Source organism: Coregonus clupeaformis, chromosome 13 (genome assembly GCF_020615455.1).
Source record: "Coregonus clupeaformis isolate EN_2021a chromosome 13, ASM2061545v1, whole genome shotgun sequence".
Classification (NCBI taxonomy): Eukaryota; Metazoa; Chordata; class Actinopteri; order Salmoniformes; family Salmonidae; genus Coregonus; species Coregonus clupeaformis.
The window spans coordinates 38,716,667-38,738,201 of NC_059204.1; the positions used below are offsets into that span (position 1 = coordinate 38,716,667).

Here is a 21,535-nt window from a genome sequence, read left to right on the forward strand (position 1 = left end):
GTAGAGCTATTTGGATGTAATTTTCTCATGTTAAGCCTAACATTTCATGAAGTTACAGTATACACAGTGTCACTAGGCTGCTATTTAGACTCCTGGCTGGTGGCAATAATGTTATTACTTGTTCAGTAATTAAAGTTGGAAATTCAAACATTGCAGATTGTAAAATGTATTTTCAATACAACAGCATACTAATCAGCAACCATTTTTTAATGTTTTTTTTTATATATATACACAACTGTCCTGTATAGCGTACCTGAACCTGCATGACATGAGCCTTCCTCGCACACTCTCCCAGCTTGGATAAAAAGTTGTTGTGTGTAAAACCAGTCTAATAATGCCAAATAATACAGTCAGTCCACCCTCAAAACACTAGCTTACTAGGGACTGTTTCATTATGCAGTGTAGCCTACTATCTATAGCTATATACAGTATTTAGCTGCTATTTAGCTGCTATTATAAACCCTTTGTAAAAATTACACATCAAATAGCCTAACAATGAGGAAGAAAGTAGTCGGCTTGAGGACAAATTCAGCCACTATTTATTGTTGAACTCAGCGGGTTTTGTCTGGCTAATAGCCTACACAAATGGGCTGCAATATAAGGTAAATTAAATGTAATCAAATTAAATTAAATCCAACTTGAGAGACTCACTATGGCCTGTAGGTCCAGGTTGTGGACCCGACTGTTTTCTGTACTGAGTATTGCCATCCCAGACATTCTTTCCGGAGACATTTGCATTATATGTCCATTGCGCTGCACACAATTTAAACTTAGTCTTGAATGATGAATGCCAAGATATTCCAGAGATAAGGGACTGTTGATATTGCAACCACACAATTCAAATGCCCCAGAGCTTCCTATAGCCTACAGTTAATATATTTCCGTAACGTGTTGAGGCCGGCAATTAAGGAGAATGAGAGGCTTAATTAAAGATGTTGCAGAACTGCTGTATTTGAAGCACCACTCCCTTCTGCCCAGTTTCTCTGATGTTGCTACGGCAATCAAGCTGTTTTTAACCATTCCTGTAGCTGTCGATTTTGCGGATAGATCGTTTTCAAAACTAAAACTAATAAAGAACTACCTAAGAAGCATTAGGCTCTCGGTCTGATATGCGCTTTGAACACCTGAGTAAGCTCCACTCATTGCACTGTCGCCGTCTTAGCCTTGACCACGACATTTGTTCACCGATATCCCCTTACTTTCAATTAGTTCAATAGTACATTTTTCAAGGCCTGAGGCACGTTCTTGAAGCCCAAGAAAGAAAAATGTAGCTTCCTAGTACATATGGAAATTAAAAAGGTTTATGAATAACTTTTTGGAGGGTTACTGTCAAAATGATTTATTAAATGTAAAAAATATTTGTCGATGGCGGGTGCATGGGCCCCCACAGCTCGTGCCCCCCCACCCCACCTTGTGAGAGTGTCCGGTACGCCAGTGGTTTCCAGACTTTCACTTTCTCCCTATCTTTCTCTCTCTTTCCCTCCTAGTCTTAAAGCCTATTGTTATTCCATAAAGCCATCTAATGAATGCTAAGCTTCACTCCGTGACTGACCATCCACACGATGTTACAATCTAGGGAGATCTGATGCTATGCTTTAGGGCTTCCTTTGGAGCATACACAAATCCAAGAACACATGCACACATTCAAAATCCCTACCCTGCCCATCCCCTCCCTATGTTTCCCTAGTGTTGCAGTTGCTACCGTTGCAGGGGCGTCCGTCGGTCAGTGAGTAGCCCAGGTTGGCAATCTCCTGCTGAGCTCGAAGGGACGCCTTCCAGCGGGGGTCTGGTCTGTCCACAGCCAGCTCATGGAAGCTGTTGGACTGCAGGATCTGGGTGGTGGCGTAGGGCGTGGCCTGGCTGCCCCGTGCTGGGCTGCTGTAGCCCGCCTTGCCTGTGAAGTCTATGCTGCTGTAGATGGCACCGTCAGACAGCATGGTACCTGTCTTCTCACCCATTCCGGAGGGTAGCACATCTGAGATGAGAGAGAGAGATTAGGAAACAGACAGAGATGCATGGAGAGATAAAGTGACCAATCTTTAAGGTCAGTGTTTAACACATTAGCACTCCCTGCTCCAGCGGTAGGCTCCCTGTGTTAGTTCAACTGACCACAATCGAGCTGAGATGAATCAAAGTGATTAGCTAGCAGGATAATTATCACGTCGCCATGCAATGCCCTGTAGGGGCCCAGAGCTGTGTCCAGGGAAAGGGCCCGTCACAAACGGCTGACCTTCAGCTCTACCCACAGGGGCTCGGGGCCACTCATCAACCTGGTGGGAGCTAAACGAGCTACAGGAAAATGGCACCAATACACACATACTATCTCTCCATCTCAAACGCCCACACACACAGAAACACACACCGCCACAAAAAGACATCTAGTTTACAAGCGTATTTAACCAATCATGCATAGGCAGAAGAAACACACACACATTCTCATCAAAGTTCGTGTCAGTTTTTTGAAGCCAATAGTGATGAGCTAGGTAGCGTGATCCAGAGAGACTGAGAGTCCGGAGTGTGTGTGACGGCCTGTCAGTGTGCCTGCTGAGGGATACCCTCCACACTGAATAATGCATGCAGCTCATACATGTATTCACTGCCTCTCACTCTGGGCACACCCTGGGCACATGACCTCTGACCTCTGGCCTCACTGTGGGGCTGTGGCATTGTGTGACACCGTGGTCAACTGGGACGGTCTGGGTCAGCCTTCTCTCAACCTCCATTCTCTAGTTCTCTGGGTTTGGTTCTGTTTGAGCAGAGGTGATATCTATGTTTTCTTACCTCCACGACCAAAGTTACCCCGGTCCTTGGGACCTCCCAAGCCCCCGTTGGCTGGCAGGCTGGTGGAGGGCCAGGAGTCAGCCAACCAGGGGAATCCTGGGTCACCGGCTTTCAGTAGACCAGGACGACTGTTTTTAGAGATAAAGAGAGAAGAGGGACGGAGAAGAATGAGAGCGAGGGAAGGGAGGGAGAGAGAGATTGTTATTAGGAAAACATCTGGTGCCATCTGAATCCCAGCAATATTATTCATTTTCGCACATTATGTTATACCGACTGCTTCAACAACAAATTGCTGTGAAACCTCATTCAGCATATCTGCTCCTCTGGAGCAGCCTGGAGCAGAGGCAACAATAAACAAACAGAGAGACATAAAAAACTGACAAGTCTATAAATCAGTGCTGGGCTTTAGCGCCCCTAACACCCCCTAGAGAAACGGACCAGGACTAAACGCACAGACATTAAATCCCTTTTAGAGCCCAGCACTACAGACATTTACATTTTACATTTTGAATCATGGAGGGCCTTCTGGCGGTTAGCCTGCCAGCACGGGGTGGTGGGGTAACGTCTCCATAGCAACACACATGGCAACGCTCATAGGCTGTTTTGGTGAAACCACCCCTCTCATATTGCACAGGAAATTGGCAATTTCACTCCTGAAATAAATACAGTTTTTTTATTTTGTTACTAGGAGGAGAAAATGTATTTTTCTAAACTGTATATCTGTGCTATTAACTATAACCTTATCTATCAGTTGGTATGTAGAGAGGCTTCAGTCACATGCCTTTGTTTGCATTTGTTTAATTAATGCAGAAGTCCTCAAATGGATTTCCCTTTAAGCTAGGTCTGCCAAGCACCCAGGGCATTGTATGACTTGTGATGGCTCAAATGTGTTTAAACAATTATGACAGTAATTTCCATATAAAATCACACAGGCATGTTCCCACAAATTTACACAGACGCACACATCCAATAACCTACACACACACACGTGCGCATTCACGCACACATACACACACAAACACACTCGTTGGCTCAGGCAACACAACACAGTTTATTTTTAGCGTATTTTTTGGCTGCATTTGTATCAGCTCTGGGCTGGATCTGCCTTCTCAGGTGTGACAAAGGAGAGAAAGAGAGAGGAGAGAGAAAATGGACAAGAAAGCAGAGAGAAGGAAAGAGAGAGGGAGAGGAAGATGTGATTTTCACCCAGTGATATTCAGAGCTAGGCTACGTATCTCTGTGCTCTGTCAGGCAGACCAGACTAAAGTAGCAGTAGACGACAGGGGTACTCTACATTCCTATACTGCAGTGTCTGCCTGCCTGCCTGGGGTTCAGTGGGACTGGGGAGTCTCCTCTCCAGCCCCACTCCCCTGGGCCATTATCTCTTTACATCGTAACATATGCTTGCATTCTGGAGGCGTGCCGTGAGCAGCGCCGCTCCCCGCGTGTCGACAGGCAAATTCATCACCCCCCTGGCAACGCCGCCACCGGCCCCGCCGCACAGATGAACGAGCCAATAAAAAAACCTGCTCTGCCCGCATTAATTGTTTCTGATAATTTCACGGGAGTGATTGATGACTCAATCAATCGATACATCAACGCACGTGTTGCGCCATGATGAATAAGTGGGGGAGTGTTGGAACATATAGGGAGTTCATTCATCATAACTGATATATTCATATTCCTATGATTCTGTACCCTCCGTGAAGGTTGATCATTACAGACTGATATGTTCTATCATCACACCAGCATCCATGTTGTTCCACAAGGGGATGGATCATCACTTCTAATGTTTTTTTTGTTACTGTAATCAAAGACCATGGCATTACAATGTGTTTGAGTGATGGGAGTGTTGAGTGACTTAATAAGGATTTTGTTTGTCCTCACCTTCCATTTTCAATCAGGCCTCTGTCTCGTTGAAACGTCACTGAGGTCCAACCAGAGAGAGATGGCAGGGAGCAGAGCGAGAGAGAAGGAAGAATTTTAATCAGAAGAGTGCTCTGTTAACATTGAATGTGTTTCAAGCTGGTATATATTTTTCTTAAATATATTCTGGTGCTACAGTCCAACATCCAAACTAAGGTGAGAAGACAGGACAAATGGCTAATACCTGCACGGGTAAAGGTGAAGGACTGAACTGCAACAAAAAAGACAGAGAGAGAGAGTGTGTGTTAAAAGCCTATCGACACTGTAGACAGTCGATGCAACATCAGCATAAACAAACGAACACAACCATAGACATAAAAAGACATCCTTTTGACAATGGTAGATACATTTTTATCAAGAAAAATGTGACAGAGTATGGAGGTTGGCTGGGTGACAGATACAAAGCAGGCAGCAAAAACGAGACAGAAACATTGAACTGCATGTTGAAGATGAATTTGCTCTGAGGAGAGGAGGGATCATAGGAGCGCTGGTGAATAAAGCAAATAACTATTGGATTCGGTAATCACTATGGTTTCCACCCCAGCCACTGAAGCATGGTGTTAGCAATACAAATAATGAGAATATTCCACAGCAACATGCTAAAATCACCCCCGGAGGGCCAAACGAAAAATTGCATACCTAAATCTGGAGAATGCATTTACGGCTAATGTGTGAACAACATAGGTCACGGTCCCATAATGTAAGGAAATGTGAATTACTTATTTCAAATGTGTGTATTTGAGTGTTATGGTGCAGTTTTGATGGGATTGTGTTCATAGCCGATGCACCTAGGTGCACAATGGATTAAAACAAAGAAGGCTTATTTCTGTCTGAGGTGAATATCTTTGCCTTTGTTCTGCATTAAATGATACACCATCCAGCCAAAACAGCTCTGTCTCTCACCTGGGATTCCACTAACTCATCCTAGACACGTCCTCTAAAGGCAGTTGGGAAAGCTAGTCTTCACTGTAATGTTTCTGTATAGTGTTTTTGATCTGTGTTGATATTACTCAGGCCTATATCAGTAATAGTATAGTGGTTCTGACCTGCGTAGTTGCTGAGGCCCTTCCTCTTCTTCCTCCTCCAGTACAGCCAGGCGCTGAAGCCCATGAGGACGATCCAGCAGGCCCCTCCCAGCCCAGCGATGAAAGCCGGCTGCTTCACCACGTCTGAGATGCTGTTGTTGCCCTCAGCCCCCGTGATCACATCACGCAGCTCTGCACCTGGGGACAGACAGCAGGGGACAGGAGACACCCGTCAGAGGGACACCATGGCATCTGGTGGATGGATAGCGCTTTGTTGTCCAGTAGACCAAAACCAGTCAATGGCTAACATCTCTCAAAAATGAGTAAAAATCTATGTTTATCGATAGTTAATATCAAAATCTACTACATGAGTTAAAAACAAGAAATTCTGTAAGAAAGGTACAATCACGTTACAGTTATTTTCTAGGGTAAAAACAACACTATAGATAAACAATATCAAATAAAAAAAACACACCATCGAAAGCATAAAACAACTGCAATATGTTGGCAGAGAGTTAATCAATTCAGCAGCGCTCTCATCAATTTGAGCTCCGAGACGGGAGATTGACAGAGCAGCTCAGACAGAGTTTGATTTTCTGCTGCAGCTACTGTGCTGTGAAATTAGATTCACAGTCTCCAGCGTGAGCAGGGGCCCCAGCCCCAGTCATTAAGCCTCAGTCCACAGGCCTCTGTTTGCCTTTCTGTGGCCGTTAAGGATATTTTCCCCACACATCAGTCAAAAGTCACGGATGAAGAGCGTTTGGCCTGGCTCTGCTATTGATTTTAGGCCTATATACTCAGCGCATCCTTCAGCTGTTTGATAAGATGTGATAGGCTGATAAGCCCACCCCAATAACACTGTCTACTTTGTTAGCGCTGGCCGCACAGATATCGAGGAGGATTATTGATATGGCTAACAGCACTCACCACACTGTTACTGGACACTACACTAAATGAAATGCTATTGATTTCCTGATAGATCACTATGAATGGAGCCCACCTTACAGAACTCAGTGAACCTTCAGCTTCGAGCAGTACACGTGATCTCCGACAATGCACAATTTTATTTTTACCAAGTGTGATAAATTGATCAATCATTTTCCCAGACCCCCTGTCTGTGAGTCAGATTAGGGTTCCCTGCTATTATGTGTGTTGCCTCAGACCCTGTGTGTGTTACCTATGATGATGGGCTGGGGTTCGCTCTTCACCCCCACCCCGGCGCTGGTGCCTGCCGCCACCTCTACACGGTACTGCACCCCTGCCTGCAGACCCCCCACCACCACGGAACGGATGGCCGCGTCCACCGTCTTATTCACATGGAAACGTGTCTCGTTCGCCAGGCACCAGATCTAACACACAGACACACACACACACACACACACACACAGGGACAGGAATTTGTGGCGAGAGACAGTTGATACCAAATGTCTTGTAATATCAACATTTGTACACAACACACATACAGTAAAGCTGTATACCAGAGCCTTTATTTTCTCAACATATAGAATACAGATTGCTGCTGCCTACCTTGTACTCCTGGATGATGCCGTTCTGGTGGTCTGTGGGAGGGGGGTCCCAGGACACACTGATGGAGGTGCTGTTATGGTTCCCCACTGTCAGCACTGTCACCTGCTGAGGAGGAGCACTGGGTGCTGCATGGGGAGACACAACAAAACAAAACATATCAACCACATATTCACATTCCAATAGAGAACTGCTGCTGCCTGCTGTTGCTGTCCACCAGAGAACAACAGAGAGCACTGCCTTGATTTATATTTAAAGAGTAGTTCAATGAGGCAGGCTGTCTCTGTAGCAGCAGTAAGGCACAATGCCACTGTGTTAAAAAATGAGCTTGGGAGAGCCACCACAACATACAGAAATAATGACTCCACTCTCCACACTTCCTGCTTCCAGACTCTATCTCTCTTTATCTTCCTCTCTCCAACCTTCATCCCTTATATTTAAGTCTTTCTCTGAATCATTTCTCATTCCTTTTAATCTCTTTTCCTGGCAGAGTAGCAGTACCAGAGGTCTCTTGGTGCCTTTGTAGGTTTAGGTGAATCTACTATAATAATCCATCTAGTTACAATATCTAATGCCAAACAATACTATTGGCTGTTGAACTTCCAAGATCCAATCACTCTTCATTGCCTGGTGAAATTCCATACAGCCTTACTAAACATACCAATAACCGATTCACTGTGCCCTTCCAAAACAGAGCAGAGCAGACTGGCACGTGTACCCCAGACAGAGTAAAGTATGGGCCTGTGATGAAGGGCCCGAGCCCAGCGACTGACGCCGCCTCCCCCATCATGCGCAGTCACACGTTTGCGCTCGGGATGCTAAACCAGCACATTATGCATATCTGAGCTAAATGAAAGCACTCCATTGTGGTGAACAGTAATGAAGGAGATGCTAATAAGGCCATTAGCTCTGTGATGTATCACCGGCAGAAATGTGACCTGCTGCGTGCCGCGTCGCGTGCCAAGTGACACTCAGGCAACCCCATGTCCAATCGGTTTAGATCGACAAAACACTGCTGATCCCCAGTGTGGGCTGACAGACCACTCAGACCAGTCACCTTCAAAGGCTGTATGGGGATTCAAACAGCTAGGAGACACATGCATGCTAACAGCATGACTATAGGACAGTTTAACACATAGACCTATTGTTTCTATAGTGTTGGAGGTTTATTATTCATTCATTCAGAACACTACAGCAACTTAATACTCTGAACTACCATCTCTGTATTCCCAAGGCACAACTAATTTAAATCAGATTGATTGGTTGGGTTAACTCAGGACTTAACTCAACTGAGAAGCCATACATTTTGTAATGGCATTATACAGTCAGTGGAAGATCCATGTGAATCAGCTATTGGATTGTTTCTCAGTGAAATGTGGCTAGCCAGGTGGGATGTTACACAACAGTCTCATTTACCAGCTGGCCTCTGAGCCACCTGGCTACCGTGGATACAGTAGATTTCTCCAGAAGGACCCTAGGTCTGGAGAGAACTGGCTACACGGACTGAACATGCCCAGAGCGTTACACTTGGATAACAACTCCTGTGTGGGCCTAATTGGGTTAATGGACACAAGGAATAAAAAGCAGCCTGAACGCTGCTGGCCCCAATTAATCAACCACTCACACAGGGCTGAATCTTAACCTGAGACGCCAATGTAACTTGAGCTTCTGTTCAAATCTCTGACTGACATCAATGTTTGATTTGCTGTAAGTGAACGTTTGATTTATGCATGTGTATGATGGAGAGGTGGAGAGGTGGAGAGGGGGTGAGTGAGAGAGAGAGAGAGAGAGAGAGAGAGAGAGAGAGAGAGAGAGAGAGAGAGAGAGAGAGAGAGAGAGAGAGAGAGAGAGAGAGAGAGAGAGAGAGAGAAAGAAAGAAAGAAAGAAAGAAAGAAAGAAAGAAAGAAAGAAAGAAAGAAAGAAAGAAAGAAAGAAAGAAAGAAAGAAAGAAAGAAAGAAAGACAGAGCGAGGTGGAGGGAGGGAGGTAAAATCATAAAGTCATAGTATGAATGTTGTATGCGACAGGGGCATGGCAGGCGATGTGACAGCAGGGGTCCAGAGAGAGCAGAGACATGAACAGGGAGAGGCGCAGGGAGAGAAGCAGTAAGATGTTTGAGCTGGTGTCACAGGAGACAGGCCCCCCCACAGACTAAAAGGCCTGTCATACCCCCCTACAGAGCTGAGATGTCTGGGAGATCTGCCACAGGGAAGATGCCACCACAATACTCAGTGTTTGTGTGTCTTCTCTTGAGTTTTCTTATGTTTGTTTGCAGAGAGTGCGTGTGTGGGTGTGTACAATGATATTCTGTATCAGCTTCAAGGTATGTTGCCATTACCAGACGTAGCACACAAGTAGCATTGATGTAAAACAATTTCAAAAGTTTTTGACAAAGTGAAAATAAGACCTCCTACACAGTTGGCAATGTCTTTTTGTTGCATCGCTACACATATTGAGTCGGTAACGGTCCTTTACCTTCCTCCAAGGTGCGTGCTGTCATTGATTCACTGTCTGCTCCCTGGAACTCGTTGAAGTACGGGCGGACTTTTATCTCATAGACAACACCCTTCTTCAGGCCAGACAGAGCCACGTCTCTCTCAGAGGGAACCTTGAGGTCCTGCACCTGCCAGGCCCCCGGGGAGGGCAGCCCTGATGTCTGCCTGTACAGAACACGATAGCCCTGGATAAACTGGGAAGGGTTCTCCACCTGAGGGAGAGAAAGAGAGAGAGAAAGAGGGTAGGAAGGGGGTGATGATTTATATTGTGGATTTTGAAAGGGATTTTTCAATAACTAGAGTAATGTTACAAGAACATTTCTTCTTCAACATTAGCTGAATCCTATCGACTTTGAGTCATAGTAACTACTTACTGCCCATTTAAATACAGCACATGCCGACCAAACCATCAAAAGAGAGAGCTACAAAGCTCTTACACTTGACCCCGACAGAGTGGATTAAAACCATGCATTATCCTTTTCTGTAAACATATCCCGTTACTATGGCGAGGTAAAGTTGCAGTGGTGGGGTCTGGGGAGGGAGTGTGCAACATAACTCACAGTAATGGGTTGTTAACAGGGGCAGAAGCAAGCGAAAGCTTTTACAGGCCAAATAAAGCAGCTGTTTACCCTTAGCCCAGTCCAAATAAATCATGGCGACGCGCTGCCAACGCTCTGCCTCTACGGGCGCCTGTTTGCATTTCATTAACGAAATGATTCGTGAATCCAAAATCTTTATGAATAAACCTTAGGGAGACACCCACTCACTCTCCCCCCCCCACCCCCCCACCCCTACCCCCTTACCTGTTGGAACTGACTGATCCAGCTAGCTAGATGCAGCCATAGAGGGAGTAAATATCATAAACAAGCAAATTCTGTTTACTTTTCCCTTGTCTTATAGGACAGGTATGCTAGGGTATGTTAGGAGAAGGGGTTTGCTTGACAACAAAAATATGTGAGAAGAACGAGGGAGAGAGAGAAGAAGAAAACCCTACGCTAATTCTGGGATTTAATCTGGCCTGTGTTACAATGAAATGTCATACTAGTAATATTATCATGTAGCTAATTGAAGATGGTAGATGGTATCTCATTGTATTTTCACAAGAGTGGTATTGTTGACTGTTCACTTTAATATACCATGTTTTGAACTAGTATACCATTGGATAATATGTTCAACGCAATGGTGCTATGCACTATGCAAATCCCTATCTCGAAGAGCCCAGATACCTAATAATGTTAAAATGTCATCAAGTCACCGGTGCGTACAGTGCTGAAGCATATGGAGTGTGTGCATGTGAGTATGTGTGAAATAGAAGAGCCTCTGTCATTAAGCAGTGCTCTCCAGAAGGCAGATGGGACACCTTGCCAGGAGAAAATAATAATAACCACCAGATAAAGAGCTGACTGCAAACAGCTTCCAAAAGAGTGAACACAACATGTTGCTGCTAATGGTGATCTATTTGTCACGGTGAGAAACATTTGTCTTCATTCCTGCGTCACTCCAAATGATCACAGATTGATGGAACACCAGCTGTCCCTGGACTCCACGTCCACCCATCTCAGAAGCTGTCTCTGTGTGCGTGTGTGTGTGTGCGCAGACAGTGGTTGACACACAGCATTGTCTGTGAAAAACAAAACTGAAACTGTGTATATGAAGCTTGGAAGACTAGCTAAGCTGTCTCTGTTCCTGAACGATCCTAATGCTGTACTCCAGCCAGCATGGAAAACAAGTTTCATCTCTCTCGCTATTCAGCTGGAGATTCTGTGAGAATAATAACTCACCACAGAGACAAAGCACTCTGGTTCATACCCAAGTTCCTCATTGTGCCATATATGGTAAATCAATGAATCATTTGGCTCTGCAAGTCAAAATGTTTAGTTACGCTTTATTTAGTGAGTCGTCTTACATATGGTCAACAGATGCTCAAACTATCAACCAACTAACAACTGCATCTCTGTTGATATGCAACAACAAAAACAATTGTAAGTAATCCAAACAGTTGTACTCACGGTCCATGTGACCTGGACAGAGGTGGAGCTGATGACCACAGGGTTGTGCATGCTGGCCACCACATCACCCAGCTCCTTCTGGACACGACGATGGTCAACACCCTGCACTGGAGGACTGATGTCTGAGAGAGAGACAGAGACAGAGAGACAGAGAGACAGAGAGAGAGAGAGAGAGAGAGAGAGAGAGAGAGAAGACAGACAGAGACAGAGAGAGAGAGATGCCATCAATAATTGCCATCAAACCCATTTCAAATGTCATGTTGGCATGTAGCACATTCTGGTTGGTTAAGTACCTTGTGTGCGGACAGGCTCAGACATGGGGCTGGGGTCTCCGAGACCCTGGGCGTTGACCGCTCTGATGAGGAACAGGTAGACCGTGTTGGGTCGCAGGTCTTTGACCGTGAACTGTGTGGTCTTCACGTGGTCGGCCACAGTCTGCCAGCTGTTGCTGACCAGCTGACTGCTCACAGAGAACCGTGGAGAGGAAGAGTGTTAGTGAGCCCAGCCAAGAAAAGCTTTTACAGTAATAGCTCTCCATAGTTACAGTCCTATTGTTTCGCGCTTGGCTAATTTACCTAGCAAAATCAAGATACTGCACGACTGGTCTGAAACCAAACCTAAACACTTAAACACTGATTCAAATAGACCCTGATCAACCTTCTTGGACTGTATATTTTTCTCGTATGCAAACTATTCTGCAAAATCCCTAGGATTTTTGTGCTTGCCCTGAATGTGGCAGTGACCCTTATGCCCACATAAACGAATACATCTGTCATTGCTCTGAAAGTTTGGGGTCATTTAGTGCGGCTTCGCTTGGGGCCACTGTTCCCAGACGTACCCAAAGGCCTCGATGACGTAGGAAGAGACTGGGGCGCCCTCCTCGGGTCCAGGTTCCCATGACAACGAGACACTGCTCTTGGTGACATCAGTAACCTCTGGCTTAGAGGGAGGCCCTGGGAGGGCACTGGCATTGTGGGATATGGTGTCTGTGAGGTCACTGGACTCTGAGAGGGAGGAAAGGAGAAGATGCTCTATCAAAATGAATCAAATCGAACAAGGCAGATTGAAGCAGAAAGGTGCATTAGAAATGGTGGAATGTGTTTGGTGCATGGCTTCAATCAATGGTGGGTAGAAGGGACAGTAAATCAAGATGGATTGTTACTATACCTCTGACATCCAGGAAGGCACTCCATGAGGTCTCCCCACTGGAGCTGGTGGCAACACAGGTGTAAAGCCCAGAGTCAGACAGCTGAGGAGGACAGAGGAACAAAGCGATAATCACAACCTACACTGACCAGCCAGTTAAACAATCAAATAATTGCCCATTTCATTTAAAAAAACATTTGAAAAAAAACATCCATCCATAAAAATGGTCATACACCTGACCAACCAAATATTATGCTGAGGAACAGATCAATCAACACCTCACAAACAAAGGTTTTTATATGCTCATTCAAACCTGTGTTCATTTTTGATAGTAGTAATATCGTTTGGTAGTGAACCTCTGCTATAGAAAGAGCTCGGCAGCCAGCAGTACACAAAAAATGCATTAACCTCCATTATCCTGACTCACTCCCAGGGGGAGAGGGAGTGGGTGTGAATGAGAAGACAGAGCGGGGGAAGATGAAAAAAGAGCCATGAAGTGCTGACGTTAATTTTCTTAATACATTTAATTTAGTACTAGTCAGCCCCCCACATCCTCAGCCCCATCATCATCAATACAGACACAGTGAAACAGAGACATGATAATCTATTTAACGCTGGCCGCTTTAACACTGGGGAACGATGACAGCTGGCCTCTCCCTCGCTCTCTCCCCCTCTCTCTCTCTCTCCCTCGTTCCCTCTCTTCCGGTCTCCCCTCTCCCTCGCTTTCTTGCACCCTCTTCCCTTTCTCTCTCAATTTTTTATGTCTTTCCCCTCACTCCCTCCCTCCCCTTCTCTCGGTCTCCTTATTTCACTACCTCCGTTTTCATACCCACGTCTCCCTAAGTTTATTTATTAAATCAACCCAGAGGACTGCAGCTTTGGCCAGTCTAATGGATATTCCAATGAGATTTGGGAGATAAAGGGGTGGTGTGTGTGTGTGTGTGTGTGTGTGTGTGTGTGTGTGTGTGTGTGTGTGTGTGTGTGTGTGTGTGTGTGTGTGTGTGTGTGTGTGTGTGTGAGTGAGTGAGTGTGTGTGTGTGTGTGTGTGTGTGTGTGTGTGTGTGTGTGTGTGTGTGTGTGTGTGTGTGTGTGTGTCCGTGCAGATGTGAATGCATGTGTGTGTAGGTAGACATCTTACACACACTTTGATGGTGGTGATACGGTGCTGTACATGGTTACACTCCCCCACCCCCAATCACTGTCCATGAGTTAGAGCATCTCTAACCGTTGCCCAGGAGACTGCCTTTAAACGACAGCTTTAAATGACATACAAATCAATACCCTCTATTCATCTTTAAAAGCAACATGACTGCACTTGTCCATTTGAATTACATCCAACTGACATCAGATGGGAAATGTTCTATCCTCTCTCTCAAAAAACAATATGACACACTCACAGATACACACAAAGAGCGCCAAACACACACACAAACCTTAACAACCTGCTTTTGAGAATAGAGAGAAACCCCAAAGAACAGGCAGTGTATTGAAAAGAGGGCAAGGAAAGTAGAGAAGCAGAAATAGAAAAGAGATGAAGCCGCTGTGACAGGCAGACTCAAGGCCAAATCAATCATGAGTGAACACAGCGTGGAGTGTGGAGGAGAGGCTTGCTGCTGTGACTGGGTGCATTGTGTTTGTACACCATCAGTCCTATAAACCCACCCTGGTGCTCTGGATCTGCAGGCTGCCAGGCTCCAGCAGGGCCATGCGAGGGTCCTTCCCCAGCAGACTGAGGCCGTCCTTCAGCCAGGTCACGGTGGGCTCCGGGTCCCCTGACGCCTGGCACCTCAGCAGGGCCACCCCCCCCACAGCCTGCGTCTGGTTGGATGGGCCCTGCCGGATGATGGGCGGGGGGCGGTCTTTTGAAGCTGGAGAAAAATAAGGAATCAGAAATCATGATCAGGAATTTACAATGAAATACAAACAATGAATTATAGTTTGGTGCTATATATGTAATTATTTCTTTGACCCCATTAGTGAATTTACCACTGGAGACCCAAGGTCTTCTTGATATATTTGTTGTGATGGGGGTACCTGTTTTGGGGGTCGTATGCAAGTTTCTGATAGTGTGTGTTCATGGCACCACATCACACCTTAGCACTCTAATTACAAGGTGTGGATTAACGATGGCTCGCCTACGGGGCTAATTACCCTGCCTTCTTTCACAACACCTTTTAACACATGCACACCCTCCCTCCCTCCCAAACCTCCCTCCTCTCCTCTGACGCACCACTGCACCTCACCGCCCCCTCCCCCAGACAAAACACTGCCAACCACAGGAGAAATACAGGAGAAATACATCTCCTTAATGCTCTTATATGCATGTTATGTCATTCATTGGGCAGCCTCTGCATTTCTGAGGTGTTCAATCTTTTCACGTTTTGTAATATCCTCTGTTCTCCTTCCCCTCCTTATCAGTGCTCTTAGTCTCAACTCAGACAGAGTGTTTGCATCAGCTTCTAGAGCTCTTATTTCCTATCACAGCTCCTTCAGACTCAGAGGAACACAGTAACTCCACTAAGCATACACCAGCTTTTATAAAGTGAGACATTCTTTTACTCTCTCCACATCACTACTGAGAGTTCTTATACTATCCCCACCCTATATGCATCTGCTAAATGGCATATATATATGTTATTATACATTGTATATGTTATCATTGTCAGCACCTCATTGTATGATTAATATTGTACAACGGATATAGAAGCTAGCCTTAAAAAACTATTATTTAACTGTGATCAGATGCAACAACAAAAGATGACTCCTTTCTTGCATCATTTTTCACACTCAACCACTTGATCATTCCTTCACTCCCCCGTACAGTATTTGCATACTGATCTATCTTTTCCACCTCGCAGGGCAAGACTTGTTTTCTTTCCCAAAAAATCCTTGAGCAGATGTTAATTCAATAATGTGTGTGAGGGAGCCAATAAATGAATGGAGAGAGAGAAAGAGAGAGAGAGATAGAGATAGAGAGAGAGAGAGAGAGAGAGAGAGAGAGAGAGAGAGAGAGAGAGAGAGAGAGAGAGAGGCCAAACAGCTCCCAATTGGCACTACCTCAGCACTTAAGATAATGATGCTCTTTGAGAGGAGAGAAGTGTAAATGTAACTCTCCATCAGGGAGAGAGTTTTCATTTAAACAGTTTCACTCTTTTCAGGATTTTCATGGCCTCTCTATGGTGCAACTTCCCACAGTGAGATGCTAATGAAATGGATGAAGGCATTTGACCGATTAGCTCTTACAGCGTTCAGCACACCACATCTCAGCCAAGATAAGTGCCAAGCATTAAACAGACAGCCTCTGACGCATTTTATGGCCGGCCCTTCAGTCCATGTTTTCAAGCAAGTGTGCGTGTGTGTGTTTGTGTGCTTGCATTTAGTTGTGCATTGTTCTCAGGCAAGGCGCACAATTGTGTTGGCAAAGGCATAGGTCTGCAGGTGTCAGTTGGCTAGGATATGCATCTGCAGGTGCACATTGGCATGACCACTTCTACAGGTGTGTGGTGTGTGTGTGTCTGTGTGTGTCCGCAGTGTGTTTGTCTGCAGTGTATACGTGCTCTATGCTCTCACCGTCTGCCACCTCCAGCTGAGCCTTGGCCAGGATGCTGCCAGCCACAGTGAGGGCCTGGCAGGTGTAGTAGCCTGCATCAGAGCGCTGTACGGAGGAGATGGTCAGCTCTCCACTCACTGACACTGACACACGGCTGTCTCCCTGGGCTGGCTGGCTAGGGAACAGCAGATCCTGGAAAGATAGGAGAGACTCATTAGCATGGTGTTTTGTCCTGTGCCCAACAGAAAACCAGCAGGAAACATGGCGAGATTCAATTTACATGTTGCAGTTAATAGCATGAGTGAATAGTGAATCATAACTGTACTGTGTTAAATTATTATTACATTCAGTTAGTTACATAAGAAATGTGAGGGAAGGAAAGATACATTTAGAGTGACAGGAATTAACAGAGGGAGTTTTAATTGCAGTGAGTGTCATCCTTGGCAATACAATGCTATATAACAGTATAGCCCATACACCATACATGTACAATGCGAGAGCAGACTGCATTGACTAAAAAGCACCAACAGGTCAAACCAATAATCTGAAGCCTTGCTCTGTTTTCCTCCATGTCCATTCTCAGTGTGTGTTCATTACTGAGTAGTCCTCCTATTCACTCACTTATCCTAGAAATGTGTGAGTAATTCAGTAGTAAGTGTGGGGGCAGAGGGGTCGGGGTCCTCTATCTGCTCAAGGTGGTTAGTCATTTACACTGTGGGTGAGAGGCGGTCAGCCCTGCCCGTGATGATGCCCTGCAGTAGGGGTCTTGACATTGAGTGAGTCCTCACGGCCGCCCACTCATAGCCTTGAGATCTCTATCTCTCTCGCTTAAATGAGATTTTTCCCCATTCCGCGTCCTGAGAGCAGACAAACGGAGGGGAATGCAAGGACATTAGCCTGATCCCATTATGCCTAACGACTCTAAAGCAGCAAATGAATGTTGTTTCTTGTGAAATAAATGGCTGGTCAGAGCATGCGGAGTGGACCGATGATTGATGACCACTTCATTATGTGACTGTCACGGGGACGGGAGTCCTGACCGCCCCCTCTCGTCCCACGGCTCTAGCCACTGTCCAATCAGGACCCAACCTTCATGTCTCAATTAACCTTTGTGTGGTTCGGGTCTGTGGGACCCATTTTCAATGTTTACTAAAATAAAAATGATATAATTAATTATTTTTTCAACCTGAGACTCATTGGCCTTGGCTCATTTTCTGTGAAGAACATGTAAAATAACACATTTTCATTGAGTGCACACTGTGCACCCCCCTACACATTTATATTACATATGTGGTGTTCGGGTCCACTGGACCCGAGGGTAATAAAAGTGTGGAAAAGTGTGTGTGTAGGTGAAAACAAGTAAAAATTAAACAAAAAGGTTTGCTGTGTGCCTTCACTCTGTCTTCCTCCTCCCTAGGTCTGCTGTTTCAACATAGCACCAATAACCTGTCTGCCTGTCTCCCGCTTTTCTCGCACTCTTTACCCTTTGTAATGTGTGAAACCTCACAATGTCTTGCGGGAACCTGCACAATATTATTACAATACATTATTTCAATACATTGTAAAAAATGCTGTATTTTCTCACATTCTACCCCAGCCAGGTGCAAATTGGGGGAGGGACACAACAAATTAATAGCTTTGCAAGTGTGGCTCTTTACCACAATCAATCAGTATGGCAAAAATAATCTCTGCTCGGAGGGCCTTAGAATTTTTTTTGCAGAGAGAGAAGCTAGTGTGGATGGAACGTCTTCCACTTTGGAAGATGAAGAATTTTCAGAATATGAGGATCATGTCTCTGGACCGCCTTCCCCTGTTTTACAACTCTGGGCCCAACGTTACTGTTGATGAGCAGCTTATGCCATTTAGGGGCCGCTGCCCCTTCAGGCAGTACATACCATCTAAACCCGCAAAATATGGAATCAAGATCTGGGCTGCCTGTGATGCTGCTTCATCATATGTGGGGAACTTGCAAGTATATACGGGGAAGCCAGATGGAGGAGCCCCTGAGATGAACCGAGGGATGCGGGTTGTCCTGGACGTGACACAGGGACTCCGTGGCCACAACATCAAATGCGATAACTTTTTTATTTTGCACAAGCTGGGACAGGAGCTCCTCAAGAGGAAGCTGACGATGGTAGGAACAATACGAAAAAACAAGCCAGGGCTCCCACCTCAGCTGTTGAATACACGGAACAGGCTTATCAATTCCTCTAAGTTTGTGTTCACGGCCGACACGTCCCTAGTGTCCTACGTGCCAAAGAAAGGCAAAAATGTGGTTCTCATGAGTACGCTCTATAGGGATGGGAGAATCTATGGCCAGGAACATCAAAAAAACTGAAATCATAATGGATTACAATGCCACAAAAGGAGGGGTGGACAATTTAGACAAGCTGGTGACTAGCTACAGCTGCAAAAGAAGAACCCTACGCTGGCCACTTGTGATATTCTTCAACATCTTGGACATCTCGGCGTACAACGCGTTTGTCATCTGGATGGCGTTGAACCTAGATTGGAACAGGGGGAAGCTCCAGAGGAGACGGCTCTTTCTCGAGGAGCTGGGCAAGGCATTGGTAAGACCTCAAATCCAGAGGAGGCAACATATCCCAAGGACCCCAGCTTCTGCAGCCATCGTGAGGAGGATTCAGGAGGAGGATGCTGGTGCCCCATCCGCCCGACCCACAGAACCAACAACTCTAATACCGGAAGTAAGTATGAGTGATGTTGTTGCATGTGTGTGTGTCTGACTCTCCTACCTTGGCCTGCTGTAACTATATATGTGAGTGAGTGAGTGAGTGAGATGTTAGCAAAATTCCTGAACTAAGTGTTTTCATCATTCTAGATTGCTGCCGGTAGCAACAAGAAGAAGCGCTGCGATGTGTGTGGACCCAAGAAGGACAGGAAGACACAGTACACATGCATCAAGTGCAAGAAATACATTTGCAACACACACACAGTAAAACTCTGTCCCTCATGTGGTGTGTAGACCGGCCTTAATTTGTGTTCAATGGGGCTCATTTATCATTTCCATAAAAGAATGTATGTAAAATCTGTCCTTCCAATTTGTTCAGTTCAAAGCAATAAACATCAATAGTGATGAAAACCTTGTTTCATTTATATTTGTTCAAGATAAACATGATTCATTCCACCCATGTCTTGATTATAATTTATTTTTAATTTTTTTAATAGCACTTTTATTGATAAATGTGATCTAGCAGAGGTAAATATTAACCATGTATGCTGTCTATATTGCTTGTAATTGATATAAGTCAACATCTAAGTATTAAGTATTTTTACGTAAATTGTTATGGCTGTATTGTTTTAAAAACCCAATAATGTTGTGGGTCCATCAGACCCCGTGAACATTGGGTGAATAACAAAAACATGAACACCACACAAGGGTTAAGACAATGAGGAGAAGGTTGTTTTTGTTTATCTGCGTAGGAAGAGGCCAACACCCATAGGCAAGAGCTAACACACACAGGCAAGAGCTAACACACACAGGTAAGAGCTAACACACACAGGCAAGAGATAACACACACAGGCAAGAGATAACACACACAGGCAAGAGCTAACACACACAGGCACAGTCATGTAAAGAAGCATACAGACATTCAACACACGTTATTCAAACAGGTGTTTCTTACCTGGCTGCCCTCTCGTTGCCAGAACACAGTGGGTTGGGGGTTGCCCTTGGTCTCACAGGGGAAGGTGGCTGTGCGCCCCTGAGCCATGATCTGGTCCCGGGGTCGCACCACAAACTGGGGAGCCTCTAAAGGTCAAAGGTCAGAGAAGTAAACCACTGTCACCACAGCACAGCAGGAAGACATTTAGAGACAGTTCTGTTCATGTGCACAAACGAATCAAGGGAAGCTACAGGTTTCAGCTACAAGCTACAGGCTACAGGCTACAGGGAACATGCAACAGGTGATTGTCTAGTAGTCTCTCTGAACAGCCATTACTACAGGTAGCAGACCACACAAGCCATTCATCCTGCTGGCCACAAACCTGAATGAATGAGACCAACTCATGAGCACGAGTGCTTTTACATACATTCTCCCCTTGTAGTCTCTACATCAGAACTACTGCATATCAACTACTATGTCTTGACCAGCAAGTTGGAGAAACAGAGGGGTTACAACTAACTTAACAACACACAACTAAATGGAGGGCTGGGTTGGGTGGTTCAAACTAAGGAGGTACATGTGCATGTATTAGTATGTTGAATAATCAGGTGTGAATGTGTGCTGGTGTTAATGGGTGTGTATGTATGCAAGTGTAGGAACAGCCCGCTTTAGCATGTGAGCATGTGCATTTGAGTGTATGTTTGTGTGTGTGTGTGTGTGTGTGTGTGTGTGTGTGTGTGTGACAGAGAAAAAGAGAGCAATGCATGCACAATGGGATCAGCTCTTACTTACCAACAGGATGAGCTGGTGACAGAACAATGGTATGGGTGGGTGAGGACAAAACACAAGACAGAGAGGAGAGGAGGAGAGGGAAAGAAAAAAAATGGAAATCAGAAATGAATGACGTGGTGTTGGGTATCAAATTCCAGCAGGTAAGGAGGAGGAGAATGGGGCTCAGTCACCATGGCAGGTGATGGCATGGGGCTCAGGTAAAGGAAATACACCTGGGTATCATCATGGAGGGGTGTATAGTTTAACACAATAACCTTGTACACTTAGGCGTATTCACAGATGTGGGAACACCACAGAATTGTCACTTAACACTTTGCTGATGTACAAGCAAAAGACAGAAAGCTGGATCTCACCCTCTTCACCTCTTCACCTACCCTGAAAACACTTTCTCATGCCACCAATTCTCCTATTAGCATCCCAGTTGACAGAGGACACAGTGTGGTGTGGTGATGTGCAATGGATAGTGAGATACAGGGTGTGTAACACAATTGGTTCTGGTTAAGTTGCTCATATCTGAGTGGAGGCTGGAGATACTGGTTTAATCATCCAGCCTGGGCCCTGGGAGAGCAGTGAGATCACACCAGATAGACTTCAGTATTCAACGTTTGTCCAGGTCCCCAGCATGTTGGGAGATGCCGTCAATACCGTCCACTAGGGGCAACGTG

The 21,535-nt window shown here is 45.4% G+C and overlaps 1 protein-coding gene across 7 annotated transcripts in view; it reads right to left on the reverse strand.

The window, feature by feature from the left end:
- The window catches only part of LOC121579892 (roundabout homolog 2-like), a 169,799-nt gene that overhangs the window by 9,617 nt on the left and 138,647 nt on the right, over positions 1 to 21,535 (reverse strand). For 2 of the 7 annotated variants that reach the window (XM_041894848.2, XM_041894852.2), the window contains exons 7-22: positions 20,871 to 20,882; positions 20,100 to 20,224; positions 16,476 to 16,647; positions 14,568 to 14,773; positions 12,927 to 13,008; positions 12,598 to 12,763; positions 12,053 to 12,219; positions 11,760 to 11,881; positions 9,731 to 9,962; positions 7,260 to 7,384; positions 6,910 to 7,081; positions 5,754 to 5,930; positions 4,892 to 4,918; positions 4,669 to 4,708; positions 2,782 to 2,909; positions 1,703 to 1,975 (exon numbers count right to left, since the gene is read on the reverse strand). In XM_041894848.2, coding sequence (XP_041750782.2) covers positions 1,703 to 1,975; positions 2,782 to 2,909; positions 4,669 to 4,708; positions 4,892 to 4,918; positions 5,754 to 5,930; positions 6,910 to 7,081; positions 7,260 to 7,384; positions 9,731 to 9,962; positions 11,760 to 11,881; positions 12,053 to 12,219; positions 12,598 to 12,763; positions 12,927 to 13,008; positions 14,568 to 14,773; positions 16,476 to 16,647; positions 20,100 to 20,224; positions 20,871 to 20,882 — 2,226 coding nt within the window. The remainder of the gene's footprint in view (positions 1 to 1,702; positions 1,976 to 2,781; positions 2,910 to 4,668; positions 4,709 to 4,891; positions 4,919 to 5,753; positions 5,931 to 6,909; positions 7,082 to 7,259; positions 7,385 to 9,730; positions 9,963 to 11,759; positions 11,882 to 12,052; positions 12,220 to 12,597; positions 12,764 to 12,926; positions 13,009 to 14,567; positions 14,774 to 16,475; positions 16,648 to 20,099; positions 20,225 to 20,870; positions 20,883 to 21,535) is intronic. The other 5 variants (XM_041894850.2, XM_041894853.2, XM_041894851.2 and 2 more) reach the window with 3 other exon arrangements.